This window comes from Amblyomma mixtum, chromosome 9 (genome assembly GCF_055824585.1).
Source record: "Amblyomma mixtum isolate Tamu chromosome 9, ASM5582458v1, whole genome shotgun sequence".
NCBI lineage: Eukaryota > Metazoa > Arthropoda > Arachnida > Ixodida > Ixodidae > Amblyomma > Amblyomma mixtum.
The window spans coordinates 111,088,439-111,109,823 of NC_143020.1; the positions used below are offsets into that span (position 1 = coordinate 111,088,439).

The window sequence follows — 21,385 nt, forward strand, 5'->3', positions numbered from 1 at the left end:
GCGCACACAAACCATGAAGTAACCATGCACACTTCTCTTGGGAGATAAAAGCATGTTCCAAAGGCTGAACCGCCTAGCTTGAGCATTTTTGAAGAAGACTTGTGTCTACGGGAGTCCCCTCAATCTCCAACGCCCCCCCCCCCCCCCCTCCAGATGGTAGGCCATGTTGTCCAGACCAGGCCTTGATGACCAGAGCAAGCTAGTAGGCGGTAGGAGATTACGGCAGCTGCTACAAGATCTCTGGGCTGAGAGTCCTTCCCGGAAAAGGCAAAGTTCTTAGTGAATAAAATAAATGTTTTACATCATTATCACCATCAGTACCATCACCATCATCACCATCTAGGGGGCAATGATGTCACCATGCAACTAGCTGCTCCGACGGCATGCCCAACAGGCACACGTCCGCGAAGCCATTCTCAAACCAGATCTCGTACACATGAGCTAGAGAAGGTCGAACAGGCTGGTCACGAATAAGAAATGAAACTAGGGCACTCGCTACGCACCAGGCTTGACAGATTTTCACCGAGGCGCATAGAGTAGAACATTCTTCGAAGGGAAGGCGGTAGTCCAGTGGCTCGATACTAGCGGCATGTGCTCTCCTCTCATCTGAATTGCGAGGGCACACGAGAGCCGGTCTCTAGCGCATCGCGAAAAGGGCTACAAGGGGCCGTATTCCACGAACTTCCCATTTTAAAATGGCCATTTCACGTCTGTCTAGTCCTGGGTCATTGATCACTAATATGTACCCGTGGATTTCCAGTGTCTGTGGAAAGCCATCCGGCCATTGGGTGGTTGGTGACCGGACGTCACCATGGTGACCGCACCTATCGCATTGACTGCGATATACAGCCTGTGGTGAAGTGCATCGCAGTACTCTGTCAACAGCAGCGAAACTTGCTGCTGGGCTCGTTCGTAAGCCACGCTTTCAAAGGAACAGCGCAAAAAAAAGGACAAAGGACAAGAAAGGAGAAGGCCGACAAAGACGGAGATGGTGAAATTTCAGCTTTATTTCGGAAAAATAATTGCAACGTGTTTACACAGTTTTCTGTCAGCGACCACGACGCACAAGAAGAGCAAGACCTTTTTTTTTTTTAAATGACAATGACTCAAGAGCTAGAAAGGTGAGGCAACAAGCAAGCAAAAAATTCCCAGCTCTTTCCTATTATACTTATCAAGGAAAGAACGGACAACAAAAAACACGCCATAAACCAAAGAAGATAAAAAACATGATCTTGAAAGCTAAAGACGATAAAAGGATATAGAAAGAATGCAAAAAGGATAAAGAGTTGAAAGGCCAAAAAGTAAGTGCGCAAAAGTGATGAAATGTGCTAAAAAAACAGTAGACATGGTGGGAGCACAGCTAATGATTGGAATTTCTTTTCAGATCGGCTGGTTATTTTTCTGATAGTGAAATTGAAGGCTCGCTTATGCATTTCTTCTTTAACGACAGTATGTTGACTGCCTCAATGATTTCACGGGGCATCTTGTTTCTACTCTGCGCTATTACTAAAGTTTTTTTTTTTTTCAAATTGGGGCAAACAGCCTGTTTCCACAGCTTCACAATCCTTACAATGGATACCAATGTGACGGCATTTTTGAACACTGACTTTGTAGTCATGCACTTTGAGTCTTTCATTTGAACAACGTCCTGTCTGACCATTTCATACCACAAGACAAAGGAATATAATAGACAACTGAATCTGTGCACTGCACAAAACTCTGTTGGTGCCTAATGTTGCATTTACTGGTATTTTGCCGTTGTTCATTGACCCGTTTGCGAAGCTGGGAAAGTCTGTCAGAAGCAATGAAGACGACCTCAACGTCAACGAGTTTTGCAATTTTGTTCTAATTGTGCGAAATGCGATGAGAGTAGGGAATAACGGCTGCCTTCTCTTTGGTGGTCTTATCTGTCGTACGTGCGGAATCAGGCTGTTTTGATTTTTTGAGCATTGCTTCTTGAACTGAGGCCAAAAGCTCTGCACGGTAACCTACCTTTTCCAATCTGATTGTCTACGCTACAAAACTGGGTTCAATTTCGTGATCACAAGATTTCATTTGCGCGTTTCTAAAAATTCCTTGGAGCACATTTCTTTTTGTAAGAATGAGCTGACTCAAATTGAAGAGCCCCGCCGCGGTGGCTCAGTGGTTACAGCGCTCGGCTGCTGGCCCGAAAGACGCGGGTTCGATCCGGGCCGCGCCGGCAGAATTTCAATGAAGGCGAAATTCTAGAGGCCCGTGTGCTGTGCGATGTCAGTGCACGTTAAAGAACCCTAGGTGGTCGAAATTTCCGGAGCCCTTCACTTCGGCGTCCCCCACAGCTTGAGTTGCTTTGAGGCGTTAAACCCCAATAAACCAAGTCAGATTGAAGAATTGATTTTTTGGTCCTTGGCTCATAAGACCAGCAAAGTTGATCAATCTTGAATTAAGACCCAATTCCAAGAATCTCAAAATCCCATTACTCGGCAGCTCATGCGTCAAAGTTAATGGTGATAATAAGCATTCTGAGAAAACGACCAAAAGCCTTAGCGAATTGAACTTGAACGGTATCTTGACTGCAATCACGAAGCACAAGATAGTCATCTACAAATCGAAAAATTTTGATCACTTTAGTGCTCTCAAAACGACTGTTCACTACTTTTTCTAGTTTAGCTAAATACAAGTAGCTTAATAACGGGGCAATGACCGAACCAATGCAGGTACCCTGCTTTTGTAGGAAAATATTATCATCCCATTTTGTAAAAGTCGAACTTAGACAGGCTGCTAAATGTTCCAGGAAACCTTCTACTCGAATGCCACTGACATTTGAAAAGACACTAGTACAAATTTCTCAATGCCTTCGTTGATGCATTCCAGTAGGTCACCATGAAGGATGGAATAAAATAATTTTTTACGTCGGCTGAAAATCCTAAAATTGGTTTCTTCTGCTGGAGCTTTAAAAATTCAGTGACTACTCCAGTGTGCTTGATTGGTTTGGTTTATCTGGATTTAACGCCCCAAAGCAACTCAGGCTATGAGGGACGCCGTAGTGAAGGGCTCCAGAAATTTCGACCACCTGGGGGGCTTTAACGTGCACTGACATCACACAGTATACACAGGCCTCTAGAATTTCGCGTTCATCGAAATTCGGCCGCCGCGGCCGGTATCGAACCAGCGTCTTTCGGGTCAGCAGCCGAGCGCCGTAGCCACTGAGCCATCACGGCGGGGCTCCATCATGCTTGACTAAATATGGATCATCCAGGACTAATTTCTTTAGCTGGCTGTGCAGAAAGTTGCCAACACATTTTGCCAAGTGCCGGTTTCAGAAACAATGACCCTAAGGGGACCATCAAGCTTGGGCTTCTTGGCCGTGAAAAACTTAATTGGGGAAAGCTTGTCGTAGTTTGCTAAAGCACTGGCGATTTTTAGCAAATTCATGCTTTTACACAGTTTCTTCCCTTCCTTTCGGCTTTGGAAATTGAAGCTACACGATGCCTGTCAAAAGAAGCGTTGATTGCTTCAGATGCTTTACGGTGGTAAACATGTCTATGTAGGACACAGAATCCTCCTTCTTTATCGGCGGCCAGTACACTAAATTCTTTTCTTTCAAAAATTTTACAGTTCTTCGTGCCTTTACCTTTACATCTTGCCAGCATGTCAGCTCGTTCAGATATTCACCGGTGAACATCAGCTTCTGGCGCAAGTCGGGAAACACTTCTGACAGCAGCCAGCAATTCCGGAGCGGATAGTCTTGGTTGCCGAGGACCGCATTCCTTGAGTGTGTAAGTGTGACTTTTCTGTTTGTTCCTCGCAAGTGCGAGTAACAGAAACAAGATTCCCCGTGATTTCATTGAGGCAGTCAACACACTATCCTTAAAGGACAAATGCATAAGCAAGCCTAAAATTTCACTATCAGAAAACTAACTTGTCTATCTGACAAGAAATTCGAGTCATTAGCTGTGCAACCATGTCTACTGTTTTTTCAGCATCACATTTGCGCACTTCCTTTTGTTGATCTATATGCGTAACTTCACCTCAATCTTCAGTAGTCATTTTGTCTTTTTAAATTTTTCCCGTATTACTTTTTTGGCCTTTCAACTCTTTATATTTTTTACATTCTTTTTATGCTTTTTATCATTTTTAGCCTTCAAGATCATGTTTTTATTTTCGTTGTTTCATGGCATGTCCCTTGTCGGCCGTTCTTCACATTCCTTTATTATGATATGTTCTAGGAAAAAACTGGGTAGGTTTTTGCTTGCTTGTTGCCACTCATTTTTAGCTCTTGAGTCATTGTCCTTTCAAGAAATGCTCTTGCTCTTATTGCGCGTCATCGTCGCTGACAGAACACTGCACAAGTACGTTGCAATTGTTTTTCCGAAAAAAAGCTGAAAGTTCAGCGCCTCCGTCCATGCCGTCCTTCTTCTTTCTTGTCCGTTGTCCTTGTAGCGAAAGCTACATTGGCCGCGAACTTGCGATTTTCTGTGGCAGTGCTCCGAGGAGGCACAGAGACCAACCTTGAGCCGTTGCCTAGCAACCGCCGCAGCTGGCGGACGCCGCGCGCTCACCGCGCCATCTGGCATGGCATCGCACCGCACGCCTCGCCGCCGCTGTTTGGTCTGACGTCACACGCTTGCCTCGTCGTTGCGCTCCCCTCCGCTCGCTTCGCCAGCTGTGCCGCATGCCTCATTTTTTTACCCTCGCACGCAGGCTGCGGACGCGCGCCTACTCTCGACGCCAGTCGCCATCTGTCGGCGCGCGCGGCCCGAGGGACTGCGGGTCGCGCCGGCGCCGCGCATAGAACGCATGTTTACGTGTTCGCCTCTGCCGTTTTGTGCTCCATCAGCTAACGTATGAGGGTGTGTGCTGTGTGTCACTACTCACATTTGCCCTCTTCCAGACAGTGCTGCGGTTATCTTGTGCGCAGTTACTCGTTAACGTGACATCCGAGGGTAGTCGACCAGGTAGTGTACGGACTGGAAACCGGCACTTCGAAGCAGATTTCTGCGCTGTCGTGTCGTTTGTTGTCGCCTTTTACGTGCGATATCATCTATGATAATATTATGCATCGGAATGTAGATCTATTGACTTGACTCAGTGGAGTAGTAACTGGATAGGCGAGCTGCAGACTGAAGGTTGTCCCGACGCAGCGCGTGTTTTCGATCACCAGTACGTGTTCAGCATCCTTGCGCTGAGCTTGCTCTTGTTCTCATTAAGAACATTTCATGCACAGGATTGTAAGCACGACCGCTACCGATTTCAGCTGGTTTTTCCGCACGCATGTCAGAGGTATCTGGGGGTAAAGGTTTATCTATAGTATCTTTCTGCTGTTGGTATCTACCTTAGCTTGGTTTGGTTTATTAAGGTTTTACGTCCCAAAGCGACTCAGGCTATGAGGGACGCCGTAGTGAAGGGCTCCGGAAATTTCGACCACCTGGGGTTCTTTAACGTGCACTGACATCGCACAGTACACGGGCCTCTAGAATTTCGCCTCCTTCGAAATTCGGCCGCCACGGCCGGGATCGAACCCTGCGTCTTTTGGGCCAGAGCAGAGAGCCGTAACCACTGAGCCACCGCAGCGGTGCGGTATCTACATTATTCATAGGAAAATATGCGCGATTTCATTACATTTTCCACACTTAGCCAAACGCCTACGCAACGCTCTCACACGCGGCGAGAGCTCCTGAATAAAATAACGCGACTTCGGACCTCAGAATTAGTGAAAGCTGGATTAGCTGCTCATTTCTAATCAAGCTTTTATAAATTAAGCGGAAGTACGTTTTTATGCACCAGGTTGCATAAACCATGACAAAATTTGTTTTCTGTTGGCGCTGCGACTCAGTTGAGCTCACAGCGGTAATTTGTTGATAAACTGGCGCGGCGACAAGAAAGCCGTTTGTGGAAGGGGGGGGGGGGGGGGGCTTTATGGCCGGCAGGAAGGAATAAGAGTGCATGGGAATTGGAACTGCATACTAGCCGCACACCTAATTCTTGATATTGAATAAAAAGTTTCTTTGCGGTGGAGCACCAAGACGGAATTCGATTAAGCACGAGCGCGTTCTAAGCGCCGGCACAATTAACCTGAATGTCAAACTAAATGTCATTAAAACGCGTCAATGTTATCGCTTTGATAACGTAAATACTTCCTGCAACACAGCCACGCAGCGGAAGTATGCTCGACAATGTTTTTTTAGCGCCCGAAGCGCGGCTATATGCAGGCGCGGCCGCGGAACTGCCGCAGCCCCGCAGTTCCCAAAGAAACGCCCGCACCGCGGCGCGCCAGTCGGTGCAAAATGGCCGCGCCCAGGAGAGGCTCAAAAATCTGGTCTATATCCTGGCATATCCGAGCTAAGCCACTGCCATTTTTTTGCGCTGGTTCCTCTGAAAGTCAACAGCACGTCACCGGACCTGACTACCGGCTGTCATTGGCTGCGCTAAAGAGCCAATGGTGAGGTCCGGACGCGTTCCACCCAATGGCCGGGTAGCTTTCCACAGACACTTGAAAGCCGCGGGTATATCAGAGTGACCGACGACAGAGGACCAGGCGGACACCAAATGGCTATTTTGTAATGGGCATCTTATAGAATACGGCCCCAGAACCGCTTTCGCGTAAATTGTTTCGGAGGTAACGGTTTTCTATTTGCGAAGCTAAGCTGTAGCCAATTTTTCCTGGAGTGCGTAACGAGAAAGCCTAAAGTAAATTGGCGTCCCGGCTCATTCGGTCCCGTAGATGGCTTGGATCATCCCAATACATGCGCTTGTCTAAGCATTGAAGATATGAGGCGAAAAAAAGGCTACCAGTGAAGTGCTTTATTTGCCGGCTTTTCAATCGGGCAGCTTGAGTGGGTTCGCGCGAAGTGACTTAAAATTTACAGAGGGTTTCAAGTTGAATGCGTGGTAAACAGAAAAAACACAAAAGCGCCTGTGCGGCTCTTGCCACTCTCGTCTCCGCCTCGTTGGCTGCGCTGTAATTTTAAAGCTGTTTTTCCACATCTTCAGTGCCCACTAGTCTTGAAAATGTAAACCTCGTGGAGAGGAAAACAGGCTTGTCTGCAAAGCACGGGGAGTGTTTTCTGGCTGAATGGGCGATATGTAGCTATTAAAGCTTGGTTCCTGACCAGTTTTAAGTCAGCATACGTGGCCTCTTTGAACATTGACGGTATGGCTTCGTCTCATTCTCGGTTCGCTGGTCACCAAGCCGTGGCGCTGCTTTCGCCGCCGTGTATGGGTTTCCAGTTCTCTTTGTGTGCAAAATATTTGGCTCCCAGCATTGGACTGTCAAATAATGCTATTCTGTTCAGCTAAATGAGTATGAAGTGTGCCGCGCCTTGGGTCAGTGCTCCACGCTAGGCAACTTGACGCATGTGACAAGAGGAATTTGTAAATTGCATTTAATTGTTCAAGGGGGTCATGCAAGTCTAGCGACACTCCACATCAACCTACTAAAGGAGCACCGGACAAAAAAAAGGGGGGCATGCATCAGCGAGCACTGACTTCAAGCTGTTTATTTCTTGCTGAGGCACGACTCATGTACACACACAATACGCCAAAAGGAAAAGAGAAAAAAAGCGCACAGGATGATCAAATAATGTCAACTCTGATTTATCACTGCTTTTTAATCATGCTGTGTATTCTTTTTTTTTTCTTTCTGCTGGCATTTCGTGTGCGCCCATAAATCTTGCCTCAGAAAGAAATGCACAGCTACAGTCTAAACATAAGGGAGTAAAAAGGGAGTAAAATTGTCCTCCAGCGTACACCCTTTAATATGGGAGTGCGCCAGAGGCTTACTCTCTTTTTATTCTCATATAGGTCTATTCGTGTTTAGAGTGTAGAAGTCAGCACTCGTGTTCCAGTGTGCCCTTTGTTAACCCATCCTGGTTTCGCGTTCCTTATGTGGCACTAACCACCAACTCTCCCAACAAGCTTCAATTCTGAGTTTAGCGGCGCGCAGAGGCGCAAGAGCTCGCCTGCGGTAAACGAGAACAAATTTTTAAAAGCAAAATATGAATTAAAAGGCATAAAGTAAAGGCTCCGACAATATCACCATGCTGGACGTTCAAACATTAAAAAGGACACCGGGGTTTTAATCTCGCTTTACCCAGCGTTGAATAGTAAAGTTAAGTTTACAGGATTTGCACATCCCCGACGGTGGCAAACAACCAACCTGTAAGCAGAAACCTAATGCGCTGCACGCGTAACAGTGGGGCAAAGCGCGACACAAATTTGCGAAATTGTCATTGTTTTTCGTTCAAAGATATCAAAAACTGGCTGAGGCTTAACTTGGTTAACCCTGGTCAGATGCGAAGCATATTGATGGCTAGGCTTGGTAATAGATGGCTTTCCTTGGTTGAATACTTGGTCATTTTAATCCAACCACTAGAAGCCTTCGTCGTGGGGGAAGACAACGGCATGGCTACAGCGGAACGCCGACTAACCCCGAGACGCGCGTTGGGTGGGCGCCTGGATTGCCACGGAAGCCGCGTCCGCCTGCCCGGTGGAGCGAGCGTTTCACCTACACCGAGTGTGAACGCGCGTTCGAAATGCGCGGGAATGCCGCTCGAGGACATTCCGGTGTCTGTGCGATGGCATCGTTCTCCCTCTCCCAGCGCGTGACGGCGATCTGTCGTGACGTCATGTGTCACGTGGTATGTCACGTGGTGTGACGTCACTACACCACGTGGTGTGCGCGGCGCGTAACCACGGCGAAGAGCTGTAGTGTACCTCTGTCTTCCTCTGTCGTGACGTCATGTGTCACATGGTATGTCACGTGGTGTGACGTCACTGTACCACGTGGTGTGCACGGCGCGTAACCACGGCGAAGGGCTGTAGTGTACCTCCGTCTTCCTCTGTCGTGACGTCATGTGTCACGTGGTATGTCACGTGGTGTGACGTCACTGTACTACGTGGTGTGCACGGCGCGTAACCACGGCGAAGGGCTGTAGTGTACCTCTAGTAATATGCTTCGCATAAAAACAATGACTACCAGATTATTCTCCACCATCCTGGCATAACACTCACCATATTTCTCACCCTTGCAATGAATGCACAAGAAATTGGCTTCATGGAGATGTATACAATCTTTGCAAGCCTATTTTAATGGCAGACATTGAACTAATACCTAAGCCGGCACTGATTTTTTTTCCCCCATGCCGGAGTGAACTACGCAGTTCTACCGCCTGGCTATGCGTGTAGCCTGGTTATGCGATATTTTTTTTTGTATTTTCTGCTTTCATCGCAACTTTTCACTTTTGGTGTCCCAGTTGTTCTTTCGCTCAGTCATGTTGTATAAACATGTGATGTACATGTAGTTCGATTCGTAGCGCGGGAACACGAGGTTTTTAATGTCATTGTAGGCAAGACCGAACAGAGCTTGGTGCATTGTCAGAATTTGTTGTACAAATAGCTGCTCATTCCTGCCGTAGAGGGTGCGATCCCTGGCATGTCAAGACGTCTTGTACAGTTTCCCTTTATGTTCTCTGATTTACTTTACTGCTCTGAGGTGGACGCGTAAGGGAACACCAGAACACTCAATGGCATCGGCACTGCTTATGTCTCTCCAGAGCTTTCTTCATGCTTTCTGCGCGGTACTCGGCATTCATTATTTACTATTTGTACGTTCACACTACCTTACACAGCGATAAAACATGCGTAAAGTTTTAGTGCCAGCAATGAAACATTAAATTTGCTTTATGCACACGAGATCATCGCAGCGCTGCATTTTACCCCACATGTATTTTTAAAATTTCTTTAAAATCCTTAAAATTTGCATAGGATGAGACTAATTACCACTTCTTCTTACTAAACACTTCTGTTAATCTTAGACGGCAGGTTAGTTGGGCCGCACAGTTTTGAAAAATCTGGAGTGCAGAATTTCGCGTCTTTTCGATGGCTATCTCGTTCACCAAAGCTCACTTCAGAATTTTTGGGAGCGGAGAGGGGGAGAGGTGTCGCAGCTGTATAAGTAGGCGGCTCGACGGAGCTCTGGCGTCACTCCAGGTTTAACCAGAGCTAAACCACATACAATTTTTTTTTGTTCAGTTCGTTTCGCCTAGCAGACCATGTTCTCTTATCCGTTTCGGCTGATGTTGACAAGGAGGCGCTGCCTCTCCTGTTCTTGTCATTTTTACATAGTGGCACAGCAAGAAACCCAGCTCTGTAATCATTTAGAATGGAGTCAAAGTCTTTCTTATCCGCTATAAAAAGGTGATCAAGATTGTGTGAGCAGTTAACCTGCCAGTGCGCGTTTACTTATGTCAACAAAAAAAAAGCTCGTGCGGTAGCAGGTACAGGTGCGTCTGCAAGAATGCTGAAGGCATATTTTGGTAATGAAACAGTGTCTCATGCAATTGCTGAAATGATTTGCTTGTCAGTTTCTTACTGCGTAAATATAATGTACTTCTGGACGACGAGAGTCTTGCTAGGCCCCAAAGCGCGTAGGGAACTGCTTCAGTACTGAATTAAATTCTTTGTTTTTGAGCCTTTTTTTTCATTCGGCCTATGAGGAAAATTTTCCTCAACAAGGACACTATTTACTTGTCGATCGCGAGCAAAGGTCACTGTTGCACTCGGCTGGACATGTAAGCTTAACCATGTGGACAGGTATCTTGCATTTTGCCAAATGCCTCAGACGGAGCGGTCTCAAGCCCCTTTCTTATATGCAAAAGTAGCGGGTGGTTAAGTGTGTTAACTACAATAGTGGTCACCGTTCCACAAATAAAAATAAAACACTCGTTTACGTATTATTTTTTTGTACCCTTGCGTGCTACAAATTCCGTTCGCAGTCGCAGCTAGAGGAGAGAGAATTATTCAATGACCCATCTCAATTCACAGAATAATATTATGAGGCAGGCTTCTAGTTCTCACAGAAAGAAAACATACATAGCTACGAACAATTCAGGGCTCCATTCGGGCAAAATTTATCTCGGTCATATTTTTCTATTTTCATGAATTGTTAACCTCTTGTTCAAATAAAAAAAAAACGGTTTACTCGCGCTACAGACAGCAAGCTGACCAGCGCGGCAGGGTAAGTGAAAATTCATGAACACTATCCCTTTGTGCCCATCAGAATTCTCGCATGCCGGCAGAAGGGCATACTTCTTGAATCTCGAAGGATGCACAGTATTTTATTCATACATATGGAAAATGCGCATTTGCTTCCGCGCTTGACGATGGCACACTCTTTGGCCACATATTGCACTTGCCCAATTAAATTTTATTGAATAAATTCTTATTATTGTCTTCAGTCGTATAGGCCGAATATATCCCTTCTGTGCAGTTGTCCCTGTATGGCCTGTATACTTCAGCTGAGTTGCAACGTCTCTGAAAGAAATTTTGGCAGCCACTCGGTGGGTAGGGCTTCTCAGGCCTCCCCCGAAAGTACATATTGCAGGTTCCGATGACTGAAAGATAATTCACATATTTATGTTAAAGTTACCATGTTTCTGAACAAGTATCCTGTTGCATGAACTGAACCCAGTGTTCCTGAATGCCGTATACAAATCATGGAATCATTAAACGAATCTAAGGTGAGTAAACTAAGAATGCCATCAACATTGCTAGTTAATCAGACAATTCAGCCCAATTTAAACAATACGCTCATTATTTGTCACAGCTGGCAAATATATACAATACAGCTCTCCACTCTCTTTCGCTTTTCTCTGTGTATATCTTGGTTAACGTCAAAATCAGTTCAAACACCCTAATTGTCACATTTAGGACTTGAAAAGGTTGAAACAATGAAGTTTCATAATGCTGAAAATCGATTATTATCACAATTCTTTATCATCATAAGTCCTAAACCTCGTTGATCAGGCATGTTTACCTTTCTTTCAAGTATACATAACATCATCATGATTGGTAAGATAGGTCTAGCGCTTTATCTGACCCTACTTCTGCGTTTCCAGAGAAATTAAATCAGTAATCCGAAGCTTGGGAACGCAATAAAGCATCACGTAGGCGTGTACACTCCTTCTTGTACAGACTTGTAAAATTTGTTTGTGTTTCTATTTTTCCATGGCGCCTGGGAAATTTTAGCCTGCCTAATTCATTTTTGTAAGACGGTGCCACTCCAAACATTGAGCCTGATGCTATCACTGACCGATGTACTTGAACCCCATAGGATGTTTTCTTGTCCGATCTTCTGGGGACTTACTTTGTGAGAACGGGTAGTGTGAGCCTTTCTTTTTTTTTTTTTAAACTACTAGGGGTCATTAGAGATAAGTTCATACGGGAATAATCGTCGTAGGTGAGAAACGAACGTTATTTTAGAGCTGAAAATGGTTTAAATGGCAGAAACAGGAAGACCAGCGAACCTGTATTTTTCCTAATGAAGCCGGTTTAAAGGCCAGAGTAATCTACATCTTTTACAGATTTATACAGTTTGAGTGAGACGTAATGAGCATACATTTGAGAAACTGCACGGCCCTGGAGAATTCAACTGACGAGTTGCCTCCATCCCTCTTGAGCGAACAACTTCTCTATAGGAAAAGCACAGCTATCGACACTTCTTCAGCAAAGAAATTTGTCCTGTATTTGGAAGGCTCGCTTCCCCGTACGAAATTTTACTGTTGCCCACAAATCCTTCCTCGTTTTACGCGCGATCGACGAGACCCGCCCCTCTCGAATGGAGCCAACGTCTCATCCAAGTTTCCACACACGGTAACGTCCGAATTTTTTATGTATGAGTATGTGAGAGCTTTTTTTAGACGCTGCTGCCTTCGGGCCACAAAAAAAAATGCCTGAACTTTACCATCTTCCAGCTTGGCTTTAAGCTCTTGAATGGTAAACACCATACAGGGGCCATTTTCTGGGTCCTGATATTGAAGCGTCCACAGTTGGGGCTCATTTGGGTCTGAAAGAGAGACGAACGCAAATGAAGCTTCTGTTAGGCGCACGAAGCGCAGCAGCTCATAAAATAATAATAAGGGGTGCTTTACGGGGTTGTTTTCCAGAGAATTCAGGCTGCAGGCCATAGCATTTAATGCTATATGAATATGTGACTATTCGCCAAAAAGGATTTAAAGCGGTTAAAATATATGAAGCAAAATGTATGTTTATGTGTTCGACAACTTTCGGAAAATAAAACCTACCAAGGATAACTAGAGGGCGTATATTGTAACAATTAATTTCGTTTTCATTTTTTGTGGCCAATCATGATGATGTCAATAGAAGGTGGGGAGGGAAACGGCCAATCACACACACGGCCGGTCTGGTGGCAGCGCCTCCGCTTCCTCCGGTTCCGCATAGCTACAGGCACTATGCCCCGCCAATGGACGAGGTGCGTTTCCATATTCAGCGCAGAGGATCATGAAAACGTCGTCTGCTATGTCTGTGTCCTAGTTACATGCGCTAGTCTTTTAATTAATGATTAGCAACGCCACCGGAAGCAACACCAATGTCAGAGGACTCCATGAACAAAAATGAAATGAATCAATACAGAATACGGGAACTGATATTAACAACGCAATGCAGTTTTCACACCTACAACAATTACTAAGCTATCAAGATGTGCATTGCGATGTTTGGTATAAAAAATTACTATACGACGACCGGCAAGAAATGACGTGTGAAGTAAGTTATGAAGCCATTCATAGGGAGGTTCTCCGTTATTTAATCTGACGTATTGATAACCTGTTCTCGGGGCCAGCGGCCTTGTGTGGCAGAGTAGGCCAGTGCAGGAATATGTGTTTGTAAGACACAGCTATTCATAAGTCAGGTTGTCCATCGTAATCTCAGGATGACAAATTAGGAAACATTTTACTGGCAACCGCCCTTTCAAGGTACTGAAGTTCTGAATTCTCAGAACTTCATTCTCACAACATCATTTACCGCCCCATCAATTCTATAGGTGATCACCTTGCTCTCGAAACTGACCTGAACCTCCATCATTTCAAAATGCTGCAGTAAATGTCAAATGGTGCTAAACTTATCTAAATGCGAGGTTATCTCTTTCGCCGGCAAGCGGACTTTTCTAATTTCTCGTACTCCATTGATGGTACTGTAGCGTCTCGTGCATCGTCATACAAGTATTTAGGTATTCATCTCACGGACAATCTTTCATGGGCAACGAACATTCAATCCATTTCTGCCAAAGCTTCAAGATCACTTGGGTACCTGCGCCGGAAATTGAGAAACGCCCCTAATAGCGTGAGAAAAGGGGCTAACTTAACAACTGTGCGTCCACAACTAGAATTTGCTTCACCTACGTGGTCTCGTTATCAAAAGTGCCTAATCAACATGCTTGAATCCGTACAAAATAGAGCTGCTCGTTTCATCGCACAAAAAGTACAATCCCCATTTCAGCATCACTACGATCGATATCTCCCTCGAACCATTAGATATTCGTCGCTCCATCGCTCTTATATCCTTACTTCGTAAATATCGTCACACCACCAAGCCATCTACCTCCCTTGCCCCTCGAAGAGCCTTCACGCATGTCACGCCGCCTACATAATCAGTATAACATTAAACGCCTATACGGAAGAACCAAAGCCTTCAATTCATCTGCACTTCCACAAGCCATTATTCCTTGGAATGATCTTCCCGACAGTACCGCATCTATCTGCAACCACCAATCATTCTAAGACCAGCTGCACAAACATTTTCTTTAACGACATTGTGTCTTGTTATAGGTTCCCATACGTTCTTTTTCTCCTCGTTGCTAATATATTACGTTTTGGTTTCTTGTGCAGTTTCAACAATTCGCATTTTTATTACGGCTCCTGCTTTTTCTTTAGATGTGTATTGGGCACATGCCATGCATTCATGCTAATTTTTTACTTTTTTTTTTCTCGTGGCGATGTATATCTTGCAGTTACGAGTTGCCCTGTATAATTATAATTGTTTGTACTTTTTGCCTTGTATTCCGCATTATATTTAACTAAGCGTTCCTATCGTACTTAATCCGTCATTTTACTCCCCTTAATCAATGCCTTTCTGGGCCCTGTAAGGTATTTTGAATAAATAAATAAACATTACAGAATCCACGAAGATCACTTATTCACACACAGGATAACATTTGTCCCATCATCCAGCCCAGCGCTATCGTTTTTTTTTTTTTTTACTACTGCAGTTCCCTCTTAATAGACATCCTATTGAAGTTAGTTCAGTGAACGCCGCATTCATTTCTTGGAAACTTGTTTAAATCGAGCGGCGAGTCTTCATTCCTCTTAACATTCGCAATTTTTTGTCTGTTTTTACCTCTTCATGTGTTCTGGAGTAGTTCGTTGTGAATTTATTGTGGTTAATTGAAGTGCGTCCTGTCTCTAATACACGTTTTGGGTTACATATTTCGTAACCAAGTATGCCTAACTGAAAACATGCACCTACCGCAGCGGCTCCGAGAAACCAGAAGAGTTATGATTGAGGCCGTGAAGAATTTTTACTAGTGTCGCGAGAAAAAGGAGCGACGTTGTACAGCCTACAAGCCATTTATCCAGCCCCCGTACTATCTGAAACTTAATGATGGCATGTCGGGATTGAGGTCCCAGAGCCCTACATAGGCTATGGCAGACGCCATAGTGGAAGGCCCTTCACCGAGTTCCAACACTAAGGGTTGTTTAACGTGCACTGGCATCGCATAGCAGGCAGGTATTTTTTACATTCGCCTCAAATAAGAACCGACCGCCAAATTCGGGACGTATCTAAAACTCAAAGCCGCCACAAATTGTCAGTGATATAAATGTGGTGACTGTGACATAGACGTGTTTTTCTTCTCACGTTAAGACAACTAAGACCTCATACCATCGAAGTCGACCACTCTCATGGACTTGCTGTCGTTAGAGAATATTCCCCTGTAGGCAGTTGTTGCGCTAAGAAAAAAGCAGAAGAAAGAAAGAATGACTTATTCGTGATGTGCTCAAAAACAGCTCATTGATTCATAGTGTAACAGTTTCTTTCAAGATATATGGTGGCCCACCTCTCAGAATTAATATTACGGCACAAAGAAGACAAACAAAATGGCACATCGTTTGCTTTAAAAAACTTTTTTTTTATGCTCCAGAATCATGACCACTCTGTATGGAACGCCGCCATGGAAAGCTACGCAATTACTTTGCTTACCTGCAGTTTACCAATGTGCTCCCAGGTATTAGTACGCGAGTGCTTCCGAATTTCACTTTATTCTAACAGCTGGTGTACAGAATAGATTCTATTAAGATGAGCCCAGCGGAGCGCAGGAGTTCTTCAAGGGCAGGTAATACATAGTGGCATGAGTGAAAACAGCGCGAAAGAAGCCCGAAGGCGAAACGAAAAAGGGCGTTTCGCCTTCGGGCTCCTTTCGCGCTGTTTTCACTCATCTCACAATGAACCAACTAGCCCAGCAAAAAGTTCTGCTAGGTAATACATAGCCTAAACGAGTGCAGCCTTCGCCATGAATGTACAAACTAAGGGATTTTTTTATTGCAACACTGTGCTTGCTGGCATAAAGTATTATTTAATTATTTGCAAATGTATATACACACTCGGCTCTCGAAGGAAGTCCACTAACGTGACTAACGGATCCGTTTCCAAGCTTTGTAAGGATCATCAGTATCATCCCTGGAAGTACTTAGCTTTGAAGTGGCATGGGTGAAAGTCGCTTCTAGAGATCGAGTACTCTGACGATGCAAAGCTAGCCCTTCTGGGTGATCCAGGAGCCAACCGATTGGCGGTGTATTTTTCACAAAGATTGTGCCTCATCGATTACGCCAGTAAGAAGAAAAACCTCTCGTACTTTCGTGCCATCAGAACAAGCACCTCTGAAACACCTAAGCTTCATTCGGAACAGTGCTTGCCTTCTTCTATTATGGACACACTGCGATACGTCTAATTATCTAATGTTCCATCAATATTTCATTCTTCACTAGACGTCTTTTATATTTCGCGGCTTACTTCAGTCAGAATATAGGCATGTTCAGGGCAACAGTAATGGTCTCGGCAATCTGCCGAATATTTTAGTATTGGATTGATTACCACGTCAAATATGGCCGGAATAAATAACAATTGCAAGAGGTGATATGAGCTAAGACGAACGTTACAGCTCTTGTATCTTCCTAGCTCAGAATTCAGAAATCAGAATTCTTAATTGTGCAGCACTCTTTTAGTTACTGAAGGAATATTAAGCTGTTATAGGGCAACCCTTCAGGGCGGCGTAGATTTGTAATAAGGGACAATAAGGGATTTGTAATAAAGGATTTGTAATCAGGACAAATTTTTCTCCAACAAAGTTGTTGTGAAAGCTGCATAGCTTTCCTTTGTAGCTGTACGGCTGTGCTTAGGTGGTCGCTAATGACTAGTTACTCTTTTATCACTGAGGGATTATTGCTGACGTAAGGGAGTTCAAACAAATCAAATCTACAAGGCAGCGGTAAAAAACCTACAAATAATATTCTCACGAGGTGGCAACCACAGAAGCAGGGTCACCTACGCGTAAACCGGGCAAAACGCTGGCGTTTAACTCGAGATGTTTATTTGGAGAACTTTTGCAAAAAACAGGAAACAACTCCGTGGCAGTGACCTCAGCAAGTGCACAACGTCGGAGGACGAAGATCAGGATTCCCACTTTTCTCGGGAGAGCTCTATTCGAGAGGAAATTTCGAGATTATGCGCCTACAATATTCACGGCTATCTGAAACTTTCTAGAATAAGTCGCACATGGCTACTTAGGCGTCAGTTCTTTATACTTTACTAGACGCCTTTTGTAACATTCCCTCGCAATTTATTTGCGAGTTCATTTATTTCACAAGCAGTAGATCTGTTGGGAGACCGGGGCTTATCGTGTCCCCATCGCTTCGTCTTTTTATTCATTCACACTTACTGCAGCTTGACTAGCACACTATTTTCGTAAAAGAAAAAAAAAATAATGATGAACCTACTTGTCATCTTCGACCCTCACGTCCATGCTTTGCGTAAAATAGTACTCTGTTTCTGAGATGTTAACCATGTTATTACGAATGCAGGTCTCTTCCTCGAAGACCACCTTATTTTTTTCGACCGCGTAGAACCCATTCATGTAGGTTTGCTGAAGCAACCAGAGGGTCTCACTTGTGTTGACTGCCTGCATTAAACGTAAGAACAGATGAAGCAATTAAATACGCACACCTTGAGTGCCCTAATGTCAGAAAACACGTCGCTTCACTTCACACTTGCCGTCAGCAGAAGTTCTCCCCTTGACGAACCAACAGCTACCCTCTGTCATATGACAAAGGGAACGTTCGGGAACAGGGCATTATTATATTGCTTGCGTTAGCATTACAAGGGTCTATGCAAGCGGAACCTTGTGACGTCATCACAACCTTCCACCGTTGCAAGTGGCATCCTGCCCACTGGATTGTGAGCGAACTGCCCACTATGGCAGGTGGCAGCTAAAATTATGACTGGCCGCGAGAGGTCGCTCAGGAACAGCAACAAGCCTCACCAGTGGCTGCAGGTCAGTGTCGCACCAACAGTACGTCTTACACTTTGCATCCGCGGTTGGTGCAGCGTAGGTCACAGAGCAAACACGAGCTGATATTAAGGCGAAAGCCTTTAATGCCTCATCGTTGTCGACAGAAGGTTGTCAGCAGAGGTGTCGCGCTTTTCGGTAGGTCGAAATGGTTATGAGTGTCGTCAGAGTGCGCGGATTCGAAGCAATGAGGTCATCCACGGATGCCTGACGCCCCCTTTTGGAGCAGACGACAACTAATAAAAATAGTTGTCGTCCGCTCCGACATGGGGCGTAAGGCGTCCGTGGATGACCACATTACATACCTCATTACTGCGAACAGAGCCATGGATCCAACCGAACTCATCGAAGCAGAGAGAGAGTCGTGCTAAAGAAGCAGTCAAAGTCGGCAGTCAAGGTGTGTAGCTGTAATGTGTAGTCAAAGTGTGTAGTCAAATAAAGCATTAGTACAGCACAAACATTCCCGTCCAAGCATTGCGCCAGGATAGGCTTTCGCCTCGCAGCACTTTAGAGAGCCAACGTGCCCCCTGAATTTTTCGAGCTGAAATTTAATAGAGGTATACTGCACTTCGCTAACGCATCTCAAGGCGCATCAATAAAAGTTACGATTGGTTACGGTAATGGAGTGGATACTAGAGCACCGAAACATAGGGGGAGAGAACAGTGTCAGATAGAAAAATAAGGCTGTAACTTTGCTGCGGCACTGTGGAACAAGATAGGATTAGTGGAGACCTATGGAGAAGCCTTTGTACTGATGCTGATAATCATCACCAGTTTATAATGGCGACGGTAATAGTGACCATAATAACAGTTGAAAGCCATTGGGCCGGCGGCTAAACCCACATTCTACATATGGGAACATAGAAAATATACCGTTTGGGTACATATATCATATGATCACTTGGCTGCTGTCGGCACTTGTGTTTTTTTTTATTGACATAGACATAGAAGGAGATTTTGGTGCCTGATTATGGCACCGGCAACCCTTTTGTACAAAACTGAAGAAAAACCCTTCAACTGGCGGCAGAACGCTAGACTTTAAGGCAGCTTTATTTAGAGACAGTGTTCGTCACTGCTGTTGATATCTGGAAGACAATATACATTGCCCAGGAAGGCCGCAGAGGTCATTTTTGACACCAGAATTATTTGGTGACATATTAATGATATTGCAACTGCTGTCCTCCCCGTGGTTGCTGTGAGGTGATGTTCGCGGATGATGTATTTTGCTGTGCTGTGAGAAAACTGTCAGTGAGCGAATGGTAGTGAAAAAGCCTCTGAAAGCTATTGACGGCTGGTGCACAAAGTGGGACACAAAAATTGATTTTCAGAGAACTATCTATATGAGAGCAACATATGAAAATTCATTGCAATATAACTATACTGTAATATAGCTATAAGTAACTATATAGATTAACCATATTTAAAACATTTGTGCATTCGCTCAACGCCAGCTTTGTTTTCTAAAGAGAAAGCTAAGAAATGCTAGGTCTGATGTCAAACTCACAGCGTATAAAACAATTATAAGGCCAACGATGGAATACGCAAATATTGTATGTGACCATCGCAGTAAAACTCACTCAGATTAATAAACTGTAAAGTGTCCGGAGGTTGGCAGCCAGGATTACTATTTCACGTGATGAAAGAACGAAGTCGGTGACTGGGATGCTCGAAAGCGCTGGTCTAAAATGCTTGTCCGTACGAAGACAAATAGCATGTCTAAAATTCCTTTATGAGCATTACAATTAAAAAGTTAAAAGTTGCATCCAAAATCGTAGTTACAGCCTCTTGGATGCAAACAGGCACATACAAATCATCCTTATGCCATTTAGCCTAACACGCAAAGAGTTTAACATGGAAATTTTCATGCTTTACTTCAGCTATTTCTGAATGCCGTAGTCTCGATGCCTAGGTCCTGAGAGGGTGTCAGCCAGCTCAGCCTTTTCACGAGAGGTTGGAGGTGGTTTTTTTGTAGCGTCAGTGGACTCCATTTCCCGCTCTGTGACAGCCCGTAATGGCTAACAGTATCGTAAATAAAAGAAGCAACTAAAGATGTAAGACAGACGCGGCATCGTGCACTTCTCTTGGAGTACAAGCGCTCCTTTCTACACGATATCGACCATGAGGCGACGTCACATCAAACGACAGTCAGAAATACTTTGGAGAAAGCTGCTTTTTGCCGAAAATACTGAAACCAGAAGTGCCTTCAAAACAGCGAAAACAGCTAGCTTACCCTTCTGATATCAAGGTTTTCGCCATTGTCTGCTATCTCGTTCCCGCTTCCCATACGAAAGCACATTGAGATGAGCAAAAAGATCCACATCGCCTGAGAACGGCTCATGATGCACAAGGACTACTTACACATGAAGGCGACTCTTTTTATACAGCATCCCGGCAAAAAGAATTGTATAATTGAGCCTTGTCAGCGCATCGATCACCATTAATACAAACCACGCCATTATTTTCCACAGTAATATTTCCTTCCAGTCTAATAAATCTAAACGCGCCTGGCACATAACAACTGCCGGGATAAAACAGCTTTCCAGATTCTTTTCTTTGTGAACTAAATCTTTTTTTTTGTTCACTTGCTTGTTCAAACTTATCGCGGGCATAGGACTGCCGTGAACGCATATTGACCGTCCTTCCTTAGCAAGACATCTGCAGAAATCAAATATATCTATTCTCCTTAAACGAGTACAAACAGGGACATCGATTAGAATCAACAGATGCTAATATTCACTCAAGCCACACTATCAATATGTACTACACTAGCCTCGCATCAGCAAAGAAAATTATCGTCCCAAGTTTACAAGGCAAAAAAATAAATCTAAGATAACCACCGATCCTAATTTGCGTTTCATGGACATGTGTCAGCATGGGCTAAACACCCAGTTTATGCTGTGAACTCGAAGACCTGTTCTTCGGCCCTAAAGCGCCACTCGAAGCAGGTCTAAGCCTTCCTCAAAGGTACGCAAAAAATACCCAGTCAGCCCG

General features: G+C 44.6%; 1 protein-coding gene across 1 annotated transcript; it reads right to left on the reverse strand.

The window, feature by feature from the left end:
* Nucleotides 1-355: 355 nt before the first annotated feature.
* LOC149330712 (uncharacterized) lies at nucleotides 356-20,732 on the reverse strand. Its single transcript, XM_089559483.1, has 6 exons — nucleotides 20,625-20,732; nucleotides 17,826-18,007; nucleotides 15,715-15,782; nucleotides 12,722-12,823; nucleotides 11,247-11,372; nucleotides 356-441 (listed from the first exon to the last, which is right to left on the reverse strand). The coding sequence occupies exons 1-6, from the start codon at nucleotides 20,730-20,732 to the stop codon at nucleotides 356-358; spliced, it is 672 nt and encodes a 223-aa protein (XP_089415609.1).
* Between the last annotated feature and the right edge of the window lie 653 nt (nucleotides 20,733-21,385).

Coding starts and splice junctions, on each gene's coding strand:
- LOC149330712 (XM_089559483.1), bottom strand. CDS start 20,732: ATGAGCCGTTCTCAGGCGATGTGGATCTTTTTGCTCATCTCAATGTGC. Junction 15,783..17,825: donor GTGAGGGTCGAAGATGACAA/GTAGGTTCATCA, acceptor CTTTTTTCTTAG/CGCAACAACTGCCTACAGGG. Junction 442..11,246: donor CAGGCCATACAGGGACAACT/GCACAGAAGGGA, acceptor GACCTTCTCTAG/CTCATGTGTACGAGATCTGG.